Here is a 14,436-nt window from a genome sequence, read left to right as displayed (position 1 = left end):
TTGCAGGTTAGGAGTACCGCTCTGAAGTTTAGGTAGCTTGCCCACATTAGCGGGGCCCTGGCGGGGCTGCGGTGGGCCTAGGCGTGACTCTAGTCCGACTCTATTATGTGGTTTTGATAGGCAGAGAACAACAGAGGGAACTGTTTTGTGGAATTATTCCTATGTAAAATCTTGTTTCATGCATTGATCCCGTGTTTTTCCCTGTTGGAGGAAAAAGGAGGGCAACTAAAAGCATTTTTAGTGCAATGAGTAAGGATAACAGATTATGCATTCCAGGTCATTTCCCACTTTCAGATACTCCTGCAGCTCAGCCGGCACCTAACTCTGCTGTGACACACAGGCGTGGGCAGACGCTGGGCTGGGCTGGGCTCTGCGCTGGGAAGAGCTCTTGTAAGGTGCCCAGCCGTTTAGTGCAATGACTCTGAAGTGCTATGATGCATCTTGTCATTGTGCTGGTTCGGGCCTTGGTATTCAATCTACGTTTAAATTTTATATGACACTAATAGTGCTTGTGGTATTTATATTTATCTAAAGAGGGTCTAAAAGCACTGTTTTAATAGGTAACTCATTGGTGGTAACTATTGTTATTATTTCATTTAGAATAATTTCACTAATTAAGCATATTATCTGTGAAAATACACAGATTTTTATCAAGTAGGTTGATTATTTTTATACTGCAGTCAGAGATGTGGCAAGTGCTATACTTAGGTGATTAAGATTCTTTTTTTGGAATACAATTGTTTAAGCAACTACTAATTTATAGTAGTATTTAACTTGTGATATTTAAAGATACATAGTTGATATTTAATAGCTCTAATTTTTAAAAATTACATTTAGTTGTATGGATTCTAAAAGAGGTCCTTGGAGGCATATTTTTGCTCCTGTCCGAATCCCCAGCAGGTAACAAAGGACCTCACCTAGGTCCCTCATATGTTTGTTGAATAAATGAATTAGTTAAACTTTTGCTGTATTATTGTTCTTTTTTGTGCGTGTTGGTACTTAACTAGTACATAATAATACGTAAAGAACTTGTTATTGATTGAGTCACCCAATAACTTTATTGAGTATCCATTGTGTCTTACTAGTGCTATAAGTTTACAAGAATTCATAGACCGTCAAATAATTAGGTGTATGCGATTTTGACTTTTATTCTTTAACATCTAGGTAAAACCTGGAGACGACTTAGAAAGTGAGCGATACTTGATCACAGTGGAGGAGGCGAGAGCTGCTGGGAGCACAGCTGTTAGCCAGGAGGACATTCAGGAAGCACGAGGGCCCCGTCCGCTGCGGTCCATGCCCTGCGGCTGGTCCCTCAGGTGTCAGCCTGCAGGTTTGAAAAGGAAGTTTACTGTAAGTTTCTCTGTGAAAATAACGAATCAGTATGTACCTGTAAGTCATTTCAAGAAGTCGTGAATTTTGAAGTTGTTGTAATCTCATTAATATGGTACTTTATAGTATATGCATAGGTAGAAAGTAAACCCTAATTAGGAAAAATCTTAATAAAAATGAGTTTACATTTCAACTTTGTGAATTTTATATGTTTTTACTTTACCTTACAAAACATACATATTCATTTTTCTCTCTTTTTTTTTTTTCTCCCAGCTGGTACATTGCATGTTTTCTTTGTAGGCAATAGAACAGCTAATAACTGTTTTAATATTTTTAGGGTTTTCAAGGTCCACGACAAGAGCCAAAGAAAATGGTTACTACGGATAATGGTGAATCAGCCGCGTCACTTGATGCTGCAGCCCCTGGCCCTGCTCTTCCCTCTCTGTTCTCGAGCGCACCTCTGTTTTCTGCTGCTGGCAGGAAAGAAGTAAACAGCGTGCCAGCAGACCTCAGGAGCCTTGTCGTCTGCAAGGACAGCAGGAGGAGTGGCCCGCCGGTTTCTCCCATTGGCTCTGCCCCCTCCGAGGGGCTGAGGGAGGAGGGTCATCTTTGCTCTCCTGTCAGTTCTGCAGTCGAGGCCACCGTTTCTTTACTGCCTGACGAGCCCACGAAAGGACATCGCTTGGCACCTCGCTGTTTAGGAGTCACACAAAACATCAGGAGCAAAGCACAGATCCTAGCTCTTCTGAAGTCCAAGCCAGCCAGTCTGTCTGAGGAAGTGGACGCTGAGATGTCAGGTCTTGTCCCTAAAGTACAACCACAGGAAAGCTTACAAGTCCCTGCTAACCCAGAGTGCTTCACGAAACAGGGAGCAGGTGCTGCAGGGAGAACAGAAAGCTTGCAGTGCCAGCCACCACCGGAAAGCACTGGGAGCAGTGACAGCCGCTGGGCTGAGTGCTTATCCTCACGGCTGTCACCTGCTCGTTCCGCTGTAGCTGGAGATGAGCTAGAAAGGCAGGCCCAGGCTCAGGAAGGTGACGTCAGTTTAAATCTGAGAGACTTTTTGGGACAAAAAAGGATCCAGTTATTTGAAATAGGTGCTGAAAACGTCGAACAGTTTAATGGAGGCAAGCTGATAGACGACGCTGATTCATCCTGGGACCAGGAAGTAAAATTGGAAATTCCCTCATTCAGTGAAAGCTTTTCTGTTACCTGTGGCAATTTGGGAAAGGATAGCTTAGTGTCAGAATCTGACATGCAAGGAAATATTCCAATGCCTGTTAATCAAAATGACCAGGTGTGCGTGAAAAGATTCTTTCTTACCAGAGAAAATGTTCAGGAGATAGATACGTGTGGGACGCCAGCAAGGGAGTATAAACAAGCATTGTCTCACCTGCCAGAATCCGAACCTCTCCAACCTGAATCTTCCCTGAATGACAGCTCTGAGATCTCTGAAGCCGTTTCTGACACGTCTTCTAGGGCTAATACTGACAGTAAAAGTCTCAGTATTCATGCACCCGGGAGTCATGTAACACAGCCAGTTTTGGAGGTAAATTTTAATCTGAACAATTTTGAAACCAGTGACACGGAAGAGGAATCCCAACAAAGCAACAAAATGTCTCAGGACCCAGAGGCTGGGGAGAGGGAGGCCTTGGCCGATGCCTGCGGTTCAGGAGTTCAGAGGAGACGTGAGGGTGTGCGCTGTGAGGAGCATGACGGTGCACCCTGGCCTCTCTCAACGCCTGCTGCCGGCAAACCTGCAGAGCCGTTTCCTACCCCAGCGACCCTGCCGGCACCGCCTGGTGGTGCAGCTGGACCCACTGGAGAAGAAGTGGCCGGGTGTGGTGACTCCACGGTAGGGTGGACCGATGATGTGTGTTCAGGTAATGCAGCTGTTAGTAGCCCTATCCAAAAAGTCAGAAGTCACTGTGATTTTGCTTCACTCCCGAATAAATTTAAAGGTATAAATTCATATTTATATAGTCCTCATTTTTTAAGCATAGACAGTAATCAAACTCCCGAAAGCAATCTATTTTCAGAACAGACTCAATCTCAGCCTTTTTTTATGAGATGTGACTTAGATACAAATGATGAACAGGTTTTAATGTCAACCTCTGGCAGTGATGGCAGTAGCCCACGATTAAATGCCAGTCAGAGTCACTTTGACGAATGCATTACTCTTGATAAATCAAACCCCCAAGTTTCCAATTCTTTGTTTTACCCTCTGGGAACAAAGCGTCCTATTTCCAAAGACACAGGAGCACATAACCCTGAATCTGAAGATTTGGGAGGGATTCCAAGTTTACCCCTTGACCATGTTGAAGTAGATACTGCTGGAGCAAGCAGACAGTACTGGAATCCTCCTAGGAATTCTTCAGAACTTTCTGGATTAGTAAATAATATTTCCCTTTTAAAGTCATTGTCTGAACACAGTACAGCTTTAGAAGGCTTGGAAGTGTTGAAAAAGAAAAATTCTGCCTTTAAACAAGGAACACTGGAGACACTGCTGGAGAGCAGCCCTGAAGGTCAGAATGGCATGTCTGCTTTGGATTGTTCTCTTTAGAGTTTAAAGGGTGAGGAGACCCTGGCTCTGGAGGCTACACTAAGGAATCACATAGCATTCAAATAGGTACTACATGTCCTTGGAAACCATTCCAATGGAGGGTAGTATAGGCTGAGAGGAGAACACTCCCCCAGCCTGCTCAGTGCGGTTCCCACAAGAAGGGTCCTCTGCATGTCTGAAGACACGTAAGCAAACGTGTGTGTGTGTGTGTGTGTGTGTGTGTGTGTGTGTGTGTGTGTAGGTAGCCTCTGTGTCATACCCGAGCCCCCTTTTGCAAACAAACAGCTCCACAGCATCTTATTGTCCCTTGTTCTACGGAGGCACCGTGCTCTGTATTCCTTAGCACCTTGCTTCTCACCTGGCAGTGCCTCCTGGGAGTCACTCCTTCATAGGCCTCATCGTTCTGTTTACAGCTCTGAGGAGGCTCCTGTGTGGATGGCCATCATTTATGCAGCCAGTCTCTGGTGTTTTCTGTCACAAATCATGTGACAATAAGTCACCTTATGTGTCCATATAAGTATGTGGGATTTCTGCATATTGTTGGGATTGCTGGGTGGAAATGTCTATAAGTACTTCACAATCACACTATTTCTACTTGCCCCGCCCCCCGCCCTCCCTTTTGGCATGCATGGCAGTGCCTGTTTCTCCACAGCCTTGCCAGTCTAATGGATGAAAAGTGGTATTTCAGTGCATTTACATTTGTGTTTCTATTACTACAAAGGAAATAGATCCACTTTTCATATATGTAAGCAGCATTTGTATATATATTTTTTTCATGTCTTACACCCCTTGTCAGATTTTTAATGGTGATTTTTCTTATTGATTTATACATTTTTTTATATATTATGTATTAGCCCATTACCTGTGATATACCTATGTTGTAAATATTTTCTTTCAGTATATCATTGGTCTTTTTACTTTGCTTATGGTATGTTGCCAACAATAGTATTTTTAAAAAGAAATAATACAGAACATTGGTAAAACAGTAAATATTATGTACACCTGAATGTGAATGGTGTATTTTACGATACTCAAAGAAAAGTTAAAATTGATCTTTTAGTTGGCTAGTTTAAGAAATTGATGAGAAAATAGGAATAAATTATTATAACTGCTAAATGTTTCTTTAAAATGTAGTTAAATTTGATGATGATCATTACAGTTTGTTTTCTAAAAAATTAAAAATCAGGAAAAAGCCTGGAAAATAAATATGGATAGATGTAATTATATAATGCCATAAGGATATAAATTCCTACTATGAAGATTTAAGAATTTTAGAATTTAATTTTGGGAAATCTCTTTTCCTCATCAAGGTGGAAAGGAGGGTCCCAGTCATTCTCTTTACCCGCAGTAGTTGTTACATAAAGTCACTGCAAACACTTAGTGACCGATGAGCCATAACTTTCAGGGGAAATACAGAATTAGGTTCCTTCAGACCTCAGGTCAGAACATTGTCATAAGCCAATTAATAAAAGTCCTGTGTTAGTCCTGTAATTGTTGATTCATTAACAGCGAAGTCAGCCAACAGCACTATGATAAAAATTGGAAAATAGACTAGGAGAAAGACTGTTTACAGTAGAAGAGCTGAAACAAGCTAATTTAGAATTTTTCCCCTGGGTGAAAATGGTAAAGGAAAAACAGTTTTTATCCAGTGCCTTTTTACTAGTAAAAACCCTCACCTGAGGACATGCTGAGAGAGAGGGGGAGAGGGAGATATGAGTGGGAGAGAGAAACATTAATCGGTTGCCTTTCTGTATGGCCATGACCATGATCAAACCCTAAAACCTGTGCCCTGACTGGGAATGGAACTGGCGACCTTATGGTGCACAGGACGGCATTCAACCAACTAAGCAACACTATTGGGATGTCCAGTTCCTTTTTATTTTATTTTATTAATATTTTTAAAAATATATTCCATTGATTTTTTTTTTTTTTTACAGAGAGGAAGGGAGAGGTATAGAGAGAAACATCGATGAGAGAAACATCGATCAGCTGCCTCCTGCACACTCCATCCTGGGATGTGCCCACAAGCAAGGTACATGCTCTTGACCGGAATCAAACCTGGGACCCTTCAGTCCACAGGCTGACGCTCTATCCACTGAGCCAAACCGGTTAGGGCTGAAGATTTTTTTAACAGTTATCAAGACTTTGCCACATCTTAAAATTTAAATTTTATTCCTTGTTTCATTTAGTTTTAGAAATACGTTTTAAGTAAAATGTTAAAGCACTGCTGTATGTATGTTGAGTAAAATCATTGGGCATTGTCTGTTATAGCTGGGAAGCCATTGGTTCCAATTTTGCCAGCCGTTCTACAGTTTCCTCGTCTGAACCAGGAGTCTCAACTGGTACATTACTTCTTCTATCACCATCTTTTATTTTGATATAGAATGTTCTGTAGTTATAATGAGATTATAATATATAGAGAATCCCAAGCTAATCTAGGTTCATAACCTCATCTTGTATCTTATGTTGTAATAATGTTTTCATCTCTTGGCCAAAAGAAATACCCAGCAGTTCACTTATTGCAGTGTTTTTCAACCTTTTTTGGGCAAAGGCACACTTGTTTCATGAAAAAAATCACGAGGCACACCACCATTAGAAAATGTTAAAAAATTTAACTCTGTGCCTATATTGACTATATATAAAGTAATTCTCTTGAATAGGAATCAAATAAACACAAAGAAAGTATTTTATAATTACTTTATTATGAAATATTAAGTAAACAAAATAGTGAAAAATTATAAAATTCTTGTCTTGTCTGCACCTACGGCACACCAGGCAACATGTGCCGCGGAACAGCGGTTGAAAAACGCTGACTTATTGTTTAGCTGGTGTCCTAGTAACTCAGTAGGCATTTTTTCTTTCTTTTTCCATGTTTTATTGAGATACGATTGACATGTACCATTGCATTAGTAGGAGGAATGCAAGGTAAAGTGGTACATATGTACATTGTGAACTGATTACCATAAGCGTTTTATTTTTGCATAGACACGGTTTCTAATAGTATGTGTGCACTTGGGCACTGCACAGCTGCTCAAACCTGGGACCAGGTTAGATTTCTTGCTCCACATTGATTCCTGCATGGGAACTGATTCCTATAGCAATTTCCTAAAACCCAGCTTCACATGGGTGTGCTGTCATTGAAAGAAATAACGTGAGATCTGACCTTGACTTAGTTTTCTCAGTGTCTGACATGTTGGGTGACACTGTACTTGGCTCAGATGTAAAACATCTGCAGAAGCCCAAAGTACTATTCGGGGAACCATGGCAGTAACATAGTACCTGCTCTGCCAGGATGAATCGAAGCTCTGGAATTAGTCATCTAGATAAGCGCTCAGTGGGCCCTCAGCACCTTTCGAGGACAGTTCTTTCAGTGCATGGCACTGCTCTTCCGAGCAGACATTGAGAAAAAGGCGAAATGTTCCACTTGTCCCAGTTTTGTATTTTACTCTAGTTTTCATGTTGTTGGTCTTTTTTCTCTGCATCTGGATTTCCCTCCCTTTTTTAAATACAGAGTTAATTATTAACATTTCCAGCTTTTGGGAAATTTAAAAAAATATGGTCAGATTGATTTGTACATATAGTTCTATATCCTGTCATTCCTCACATTACTAAAAACATTAAAAATATCTTTCTTCCTTTAAAGAGAATTTTTATTTTATTTTTAATTGATTTATTTTTGAGAGAAATGATTTGTTCCACTTACCCATTCACTCACTGGTTGCTTCCTATATGTGTCCTGACTGGAGATTGAACCTGAAACCTAGGCATGTTGGGACAATCCTTTAAAAAACTGAGGTACCTGGCCAGGGCCATAAATATCTTTCACAGGTTATTTAGTATCTCATCCTGTGGTTACCCTATGCTTTGGACAAAAAGATCACTATTTTAAAAAATATATATATTTTATTGATTTTTAATAGAGAGAAAGGGAGAGAGAGAGAGAGCTAGAAACGTCAATGAGAAGAGAAACATCCACCAGCTGCCTCTTGCACACCCCCTACTGGGGATGTGCTTGCAACCAAGGTACCTGCCCTTGACTGGAGTCGAACCTGGGACCTTTCAGTCCGCAGACCGACGCTCTATCCACTTGGCCAAACCGGCTTCGGCCAGATCACTATTTTTGAACATTTTGATTATGTATAGCAAGTATGTCAAACTCACAGGTTACGGGCCGCATGCAGCCCACCTTGAATATTTTTGCAGCCCAGCCAATATAACAGTATAGAAGAAATGATTTAATAAAAATTTTATGACTTAATTTTTACAATATCCTGTTATAAATAAGAGGCCCAGTGCATGAAATTCATGCACTCGGGGATCCCTCTGCCCGGCCTCTGCCCTCTTGCAGTCTGGAAGCCCTCAGGGGATGTCCAACTGACTTGGAGAGTGGGCCTAAGCCAGCAGTTGGACATCCTTAGTGCTGCCGCAGAGGCAGGAAAGGCTCCCGCCATTGCCATGTGCTCTGCCAGCTGTGAGCTTGCTTTCTTGCTGAGTGGCACTGTCCCTGTGGGAGGCCACTGACCACAAGTGGGCAGCTCCTGCATTGAGCATCTGCCCCCTGGTTTTCAATCTGCTGTTTGGTCAATTTGCATATTAGTCTTTTATTATATAGGACTAGAGGCCCGGTGTACAAATTTGTGCACCAGTGGGGTCCTTTGGCCTGGCCTGCAGGATCAAGCTGAAACCGGCTCTCCGACATCCCCTGAGGGGTCCTGGATTACGAGATGGCGCAGGCCAGGCTAAGGAACCCCACGGATGCACAATTGGAACCAGGGAGAGATGTGGGGGTTGGCCAGCAGGAGGGCTTTAGGGTGTGTCTGTCCCCGTCTCACCCAGTCCCAATCAGCCATACCCCAGCAGCAAGCTAAACTATCAGTCTAAGTGTGTGCCCCCTGGTGGTCAGTGCATAGTGACTGGTCAACCAGCTGACTGCCCCCTGGTGGTCAGTGCATGTCATAGCAAGCAGTTGAGCAAGTATAATATGCTAACGATATATGCATATCGTTAGCATATTATACTTTGGTTGAACAGATGACTGGACACTTAGCATATTAGGCTTTCATTATATAGGGTTATTAATGAACTACAACATTCACTAACGACTGATTACTATAATGTTGCATTCATTTGCCTTAAGTGTCTTAGGCGCAGGCACACCATTTTTCTCTCCACTAATATCAGCAGCGAGTATTTTAGCAGCCAGTTGCCACATCATTAGTCTTATACTGACTTGTTTGGTGTGCACAACAGGAAATATTTTTCTTTCAGGAAACAAGTAAATAGGTTTACTTGCGGTATACTTGTTAATTTGTGCAGTTATTCAGTATCTGGTAAATTAATGTTCAAGAAAAAATATTTTTATTAAAATGTTCTATTATTTTATGTTAACGACTACTCATTTATTTTAGCCTTTGTATTCAGCATGTCTCTATAGAAATAAACCTACGTTTCTATGAAAATTGAAGCTTTTGCTTTTTTTGCAGCCCATATAAACTTAAATCTTGTTTATTTGGTTCATGTTAGCCTTTGAGTTTGACATGCCTGATGTACAGCATTACTTTAGTAAAGGTTTTTTGTGGGTTTTTTTAATATATTTTATTGATTTTTTACAGAGAGGAAGGGAGAGAGAGAGCTAGAAACGTCGATGAGAGAGAAACATCGACCAGCTGCCTCTTGCACACCCCCCCACCGGGGATGTGCCCGCAACCAAGGTACATGCCCTTGACCAGAATCGACTGCGGGACATTTCAGTGCGCAGACCGACGCTCTACCACTGAGCCAAACCAGTTTCGGCTAGTAAAGGTTTTTACATACAAATCATTGTTTACATTTAAGTTACTTTCTGAGATTGGATTCCCAGAAGTGTAACTAACCTGAAAGGCTAAGAACAACTTTCCTAGGTTCTTGAGATCAATTGTCAAACCTAAAAATCTTTCTGTTTACAATATGAATATTTAACTTCATTGTCATCAGTACTGTTGAAGTCTTTTCAAATTCTTGCAATGTGAAAGTAGTCTTTAATCAAATTTAGTTTTTATTCATTAGATTACTGTGGTGTTCTCACATATATGTCTAAAGTTTGTGTGCTGTTTGTAACTTGCTGTTGCCTTTGGTTTCTCTTATAATAGTGTTCTGCCTCCATGATGAGAGAAAGTGACGTTGACCAAAGTGGACCACTGCAGTCTCTGCAGGCGAGTTAACTTATAAAACGCAACGTTGCCAAAGCTACATTTGTGCATGTGGACGTGGCGTATAATTTTATGTTATTTTTTACACTGTCAGTTTTCAAATTACTTGTATTTACCAGATATGCTCATTAGCTGAACCTGCTGTCTTTTGTGTAAATGCCCCATGTTGTCTATAGGATTAGGTAAATAGTCTTTTTCATTAAGCTAATTTTGCAAACACACAAGCATCACCTGATCCACACATTGTCATTGGCGGTTACAGCTGCACTCACAGCTTTGCTGCCTAAAACCAAGCAGGACAAATAAATCCGTGCTGTGGTGACTTGAGCATTATCACCGTATATGATAGGATCATTGGCAGTCAGCAATTGCATCATATAACTTATAAGTGATCACTTTGTTGTTGTTCTTTTCCCACTGAAAAAAAATGTTTAAACTTTTTCAAGGACAGTTATTACCAAGTATAAACTGCAAATAAACACCATCACTGTATTTTCCTCCAGAATAGGTTGCCATTTATGTATATATTTGGTTTGAGAGGGAGAGGAAAGGAAAGAAGAGAAACATCAATTGGCTGCCTCCTCCACACCCCTACTGGAGATCGAGCCAGAAACCTGGGCATGTGCCCTAACTGGGAATCAAACCATGACCTGGTGGCGACACTGAACCACTAAGCCACGTTAGCCCCATATTTTTTTTTTAGAAATCTGCTGTAATCTTACAGTCATGGGAAAGGTCTTACAGTCTTTCAAAGTAAAATTTTAATCTTTATTTCTGTAATTACTTTCCTACTACACTCACTACAGCTGTCTTGAAATTAAAATGTTGTCAATATCTTGTGTTTTTTGGTTGCTAGATGATTCCTTCTTTAAATAAACTGTTACCCTGTTTACAATTTTTCCTCCTTTAATTTCATACTAATCTTTGAATTAAATAATTCTCATTAACATCAGCTTCAGGTTTGACGACTGATTTATACTGTACCCAGTAATTTTTTCTAGTGTTAAAGGTTCAATTAAAGTTTTAGAATCAGGATTTTCCCATGTGTTTTAAGGTTAATTAGCATGGTGCCTCCTTTAGAGGTACCTTTTGCCAGTGGTGGCTTGTTACATGTCTAGAGAGAAAGAAGGGAGATAGAAACGACAAGTGTTTTTCAAAGGGCAATCCTAACTTCCAGCTTTCCCATCAAACTCTTAACATACTTACTGGTCTTTTATTCTAGTCCTTTTCCTTGGAAAGTGGAGAAGAGACCATTTTTCCAGCTGTTACTCCTACACAGATGGAGAGAACAACCTGGGACCCTCAGGTAAAACCTGTGAAGAACATTGATTTTCTAACTGAGTGTGTTTTCCTGCGGTTCTTTACAGTCTTTAGAGTTTTCACAGGCAGAGGTTGGTGAGATAATGCGAACCCCTCCCTGGGCTTAAGAATAGGAGAAACGAGAAGGTTCTGACCTGTGTTTGGTCTTGAGCCCTCTGTGTCACTAGTGGCCTAACAGGAGGCCGTGAAGGGCTGTGAAGTGCAGTTAATGACAGCTCTTCACAGCCGTGACCGAAGCGCCCACACAAGGGCCCATAGCCCAGCACTGGGGCACTGGAGAGCCACACCCCGCCTGGCCTCCAGCTGACGACTCCTACACCCAGCGGCTCCAGGAGGGGAGGGAGCCGCAGGCACAGAGAACAAGACCTCTGTGCAGTGGAGACGGCCTTCGCCCAGCACAGCAGACTTTGTACATTGGAATGTGTGTTTTTAAAATTCAGAGTAATGTTGCCAACAAAAGTCCTGGGACATTTTGGATTTGGTTTTCCTTACAAATGTGTGCCTTAGAATATTCATTTTTTTTTTTTTTTTTTTTTTTTTTTTTTAGAATATTCATTTTTAACTAAGAATATTCATTTGCCTCATGGTCATTTTGTTCATTTGTCAGTTAGGAATAAATATGTCCTCTAGGTACATTTCTTTGGCACGATTAGCCTTCTTACTACCCTGTTTCCCCGAAAATAAGACAGTGTCGTATATTAATTTTTAAAAAAAATATTTTATTGATTTTGTTCAGAGAGGAAGGGAGAGAGATAGAGAGCTAGAAACATCGATGAGAGAGAGTCATCGATCAGCTGCCTCTTGCACACTCCCTACTGGGGATATGCCCGCAACCAAGGTACATGCCCTTGACAGGAATCGAACCCGGGTCCCTTCAGTCCCCAAGCCGACGCTCTATTCATTGAGCCAAACCGGTTTCGGCTTATATTAATTTTTTCTCCCAAAGTTGCACAAGGTCTTATTTTCAGGGGATGTCTTATCTTTCCATGCGGTAGGTCTTATTTTCGGAGGATGTCTTATTTTCGGGGAAACACAGTAGTACTTTTCCAGTTCTGGGGAGGCTCGGGCTGGTGTGACAACACCAGCGCCCTCCGGGGGGCAGCAGAGAAGGCTGCAGCCTGAGAGCCTGCAGCCTCTGTTGGGGTCACATCAGGCCTTTGCTCTCAAGCAGGGGATAAAATCTTTGGGAGGCAGATCCTCAGAGTGAAGCCTGATTATTTACAAAACTTCAGGAAAAGCGCTCCGTGTCCCTTCCCCTTCTGTCGTCGTATTTCTTGCTGGCCCCTCTGCCAAGCTTGGTGTGAGGATTCACGGGCGCCAGTGGAACAAAGGGCCTGTCCTCGGGTGCTCCAGCAGAGCTGGTTCCGGTAGCAGAAACTGGCCGCAGTGACCAGCACGTCTGCAGTGGGACGTCCTGCAGTGGGCGGTGAAGGGCAGAGAGAGGGGCAGCCGTGTGCTCCTGGCTCAGTTAGCTCATTAGGAGTGCACTTCTGTGTCATAATAAAATTCACACTTGTTGCTGTTGAACTGGAACCCAGTTAAATCAGTGCACTTCAGTTACCTTTAGCAAGTCGTAGGATAAGAGCATTAGTTCCTTCGTCCTTATTTACATTAATAATATTAATAGAGCCCTAACTGCGGACACAAGGGTCCCAGGTTCTATTCCGGTCAAGGGCATGTATCTTGGTTGCAGGCACATCCCCAGTAGGGGGTGTGCAGGAGGCAGCTGGTCGATGTTTCTCGATGTTTCTAGCTCGCTCTCTCCCTTCCTCTCTGTAAAAAATCAATAAAATATTTTTTAAAAATAATATTAACAGAAAGCTGACTTAGGTATTGTTTTCTCTGTATAATTACATTGTGAAACATTTGTACCCATTGTTACTAACTTCCCTGTAGCCTGTTGAGTTCCAAGGGCATCAAGTGCAGGGATCTGCGACCAGTGCTGTGATGGTCCGAGGGCACTGCCTGCCGCTGGGGTGTAGCCAGCTCCCCGGTCACTCCGAGCACAACAGTTCCACGGCCGACACCTATGCTTGGGCGACTGAGCTGCCTCGCACTCGTGTGCAAGTTGACTTCTTGCAGGTAAAAAGGTTTTTGTTTTTATAATTTTATAATCTTTATTGTTGAAAGTATTACATATGCTCTCCTTTTTCCTCTAGCCCTCCCCCCCTCGCCCCATGAGAAAACTTTTTATACTAGTTGCATCTCCCAAAATCATTTCTGGTATGTCAGTGCTAAATTTTATAAAGGGAGCATGTTTAAATCTTTGTACAGTTGTAAATTGAAAAGGAATTCAGTAAATTGACAAGAAACATAACATCTCAAATCAAACTAAATAGGGCAAAACATTTTATGTGGAAGATTTATTGCTTTTGTAGGATTAGGAATTTAAAAGATCACTTTTCACTTCAGAGAAAGTGAAATTTTCTGGGAATTTATGACAATAGCATACAGGCAGGTTACATTTGTTTAGCAGCTGGTAGATTTTTTTTCCTTCTGTTTCCCCCCCAAGTATGACACCAAGTCCCTCGCATTGCTACCAGCTAGAAGTCATGCCTGGGTGTATTTGAGCAGTGTCTGTTAAGAAGATGTTTAAATTTCCTTTTTATTAATCACTACACATGTACAGAATAAGCACACAGCTCAGGAATGATCTCAGAGCGAATCCATCCTTAGGAAACGGCAGGACCAGCCTCCCAGCAGTCCCCTCTCCGTTTTGCTTTTAAAGTTGTATATAAGTAGCAAGTAGTCTTGAAATCCATCGCTGCTGTTGCCTGTGGGTGTAGTTACTCGTTCCCTGGGCTGGTGCGTGTGCCATTGTATGCCCCCAGCTCATCTATGCCTCTGATGGCTCATGCTGCTGCGAACATCCATGTGGTGTCGTGAACACATGCCCACAAGGCATCTTCTGTTAGTCACACGATCTAGAAGCAGGATTTCCTGTCTCACTTCTAGGGGACAAGGCCTCCTGCTTCCCTGAGATTGCAGAACTGGTGGGTGGGCGCCCCCAGCTGACGGTCAGTGAGAGGGGAGGCG

General features: G+C 42.0%; 1 protein-coding gene across 8 annotated transcripts in view; it reads left to right on the top strand.

Annotated features, from left to right (window-relative positions):
* Positions 1-14,436, top strand: part of ZGRF1 (zinc finger GRF-type containing 1) — a 67,095-nt gene that overhangs the window by 14,049 nt on the left and 38,610 nt on the right. For 7 of the 8 annotated variants that reach the window (XM_084883317.1, XM_084883318.1, XM_084883316.1 and 4 more), the window contains 6 exons: positions 1,165-1,350; positions 1,667-3,854; positions 6,164-6,234; positions 10,021-10,083; positions 11,303-11,386; positions 13,297-13,482. In XM_084883317.1, the coding sequence (XP_084739443.1) occupies positions 1,165-1,350; positions 1,667-3,854; positions 6,164-6,234; positions 10,021-10,083; positions 11,303-11,386; positions 13,297-13,482 (2,778 nt within the window). The remainder of the gene's footprint in view (positions 1-1,164; positions 1,351-1,666; positions 3,855-6,163; positions 6,235-10,020; positions 10,084-11,302; positions 11,387-13,296; positions 13,483-14,436) is intronic. The other variant, XM_084883320.1, reaches the window with a different exon arrangement.

The sequence above is a fragment of the Pipistrellus hanaki genome (genome assembly GCF_964339955.1).
Source record: "Pipistrellus hanaki genome assembly, chromosome: 5".
In the NCBI taxonomy this organism is placed as follows: domain Eukaryota; kingdom Metazoa; phylum Chordata; class Mammalia; order Chiroptera; family Vespertilionidae; genus Pipistrellus; species Pipistrellus hanaki.
The sequence above is the reverse complement of the archived record's forward strand: the minus strand, read 5'-3'. Positions and strand labels throughout refer to the sequence as shown.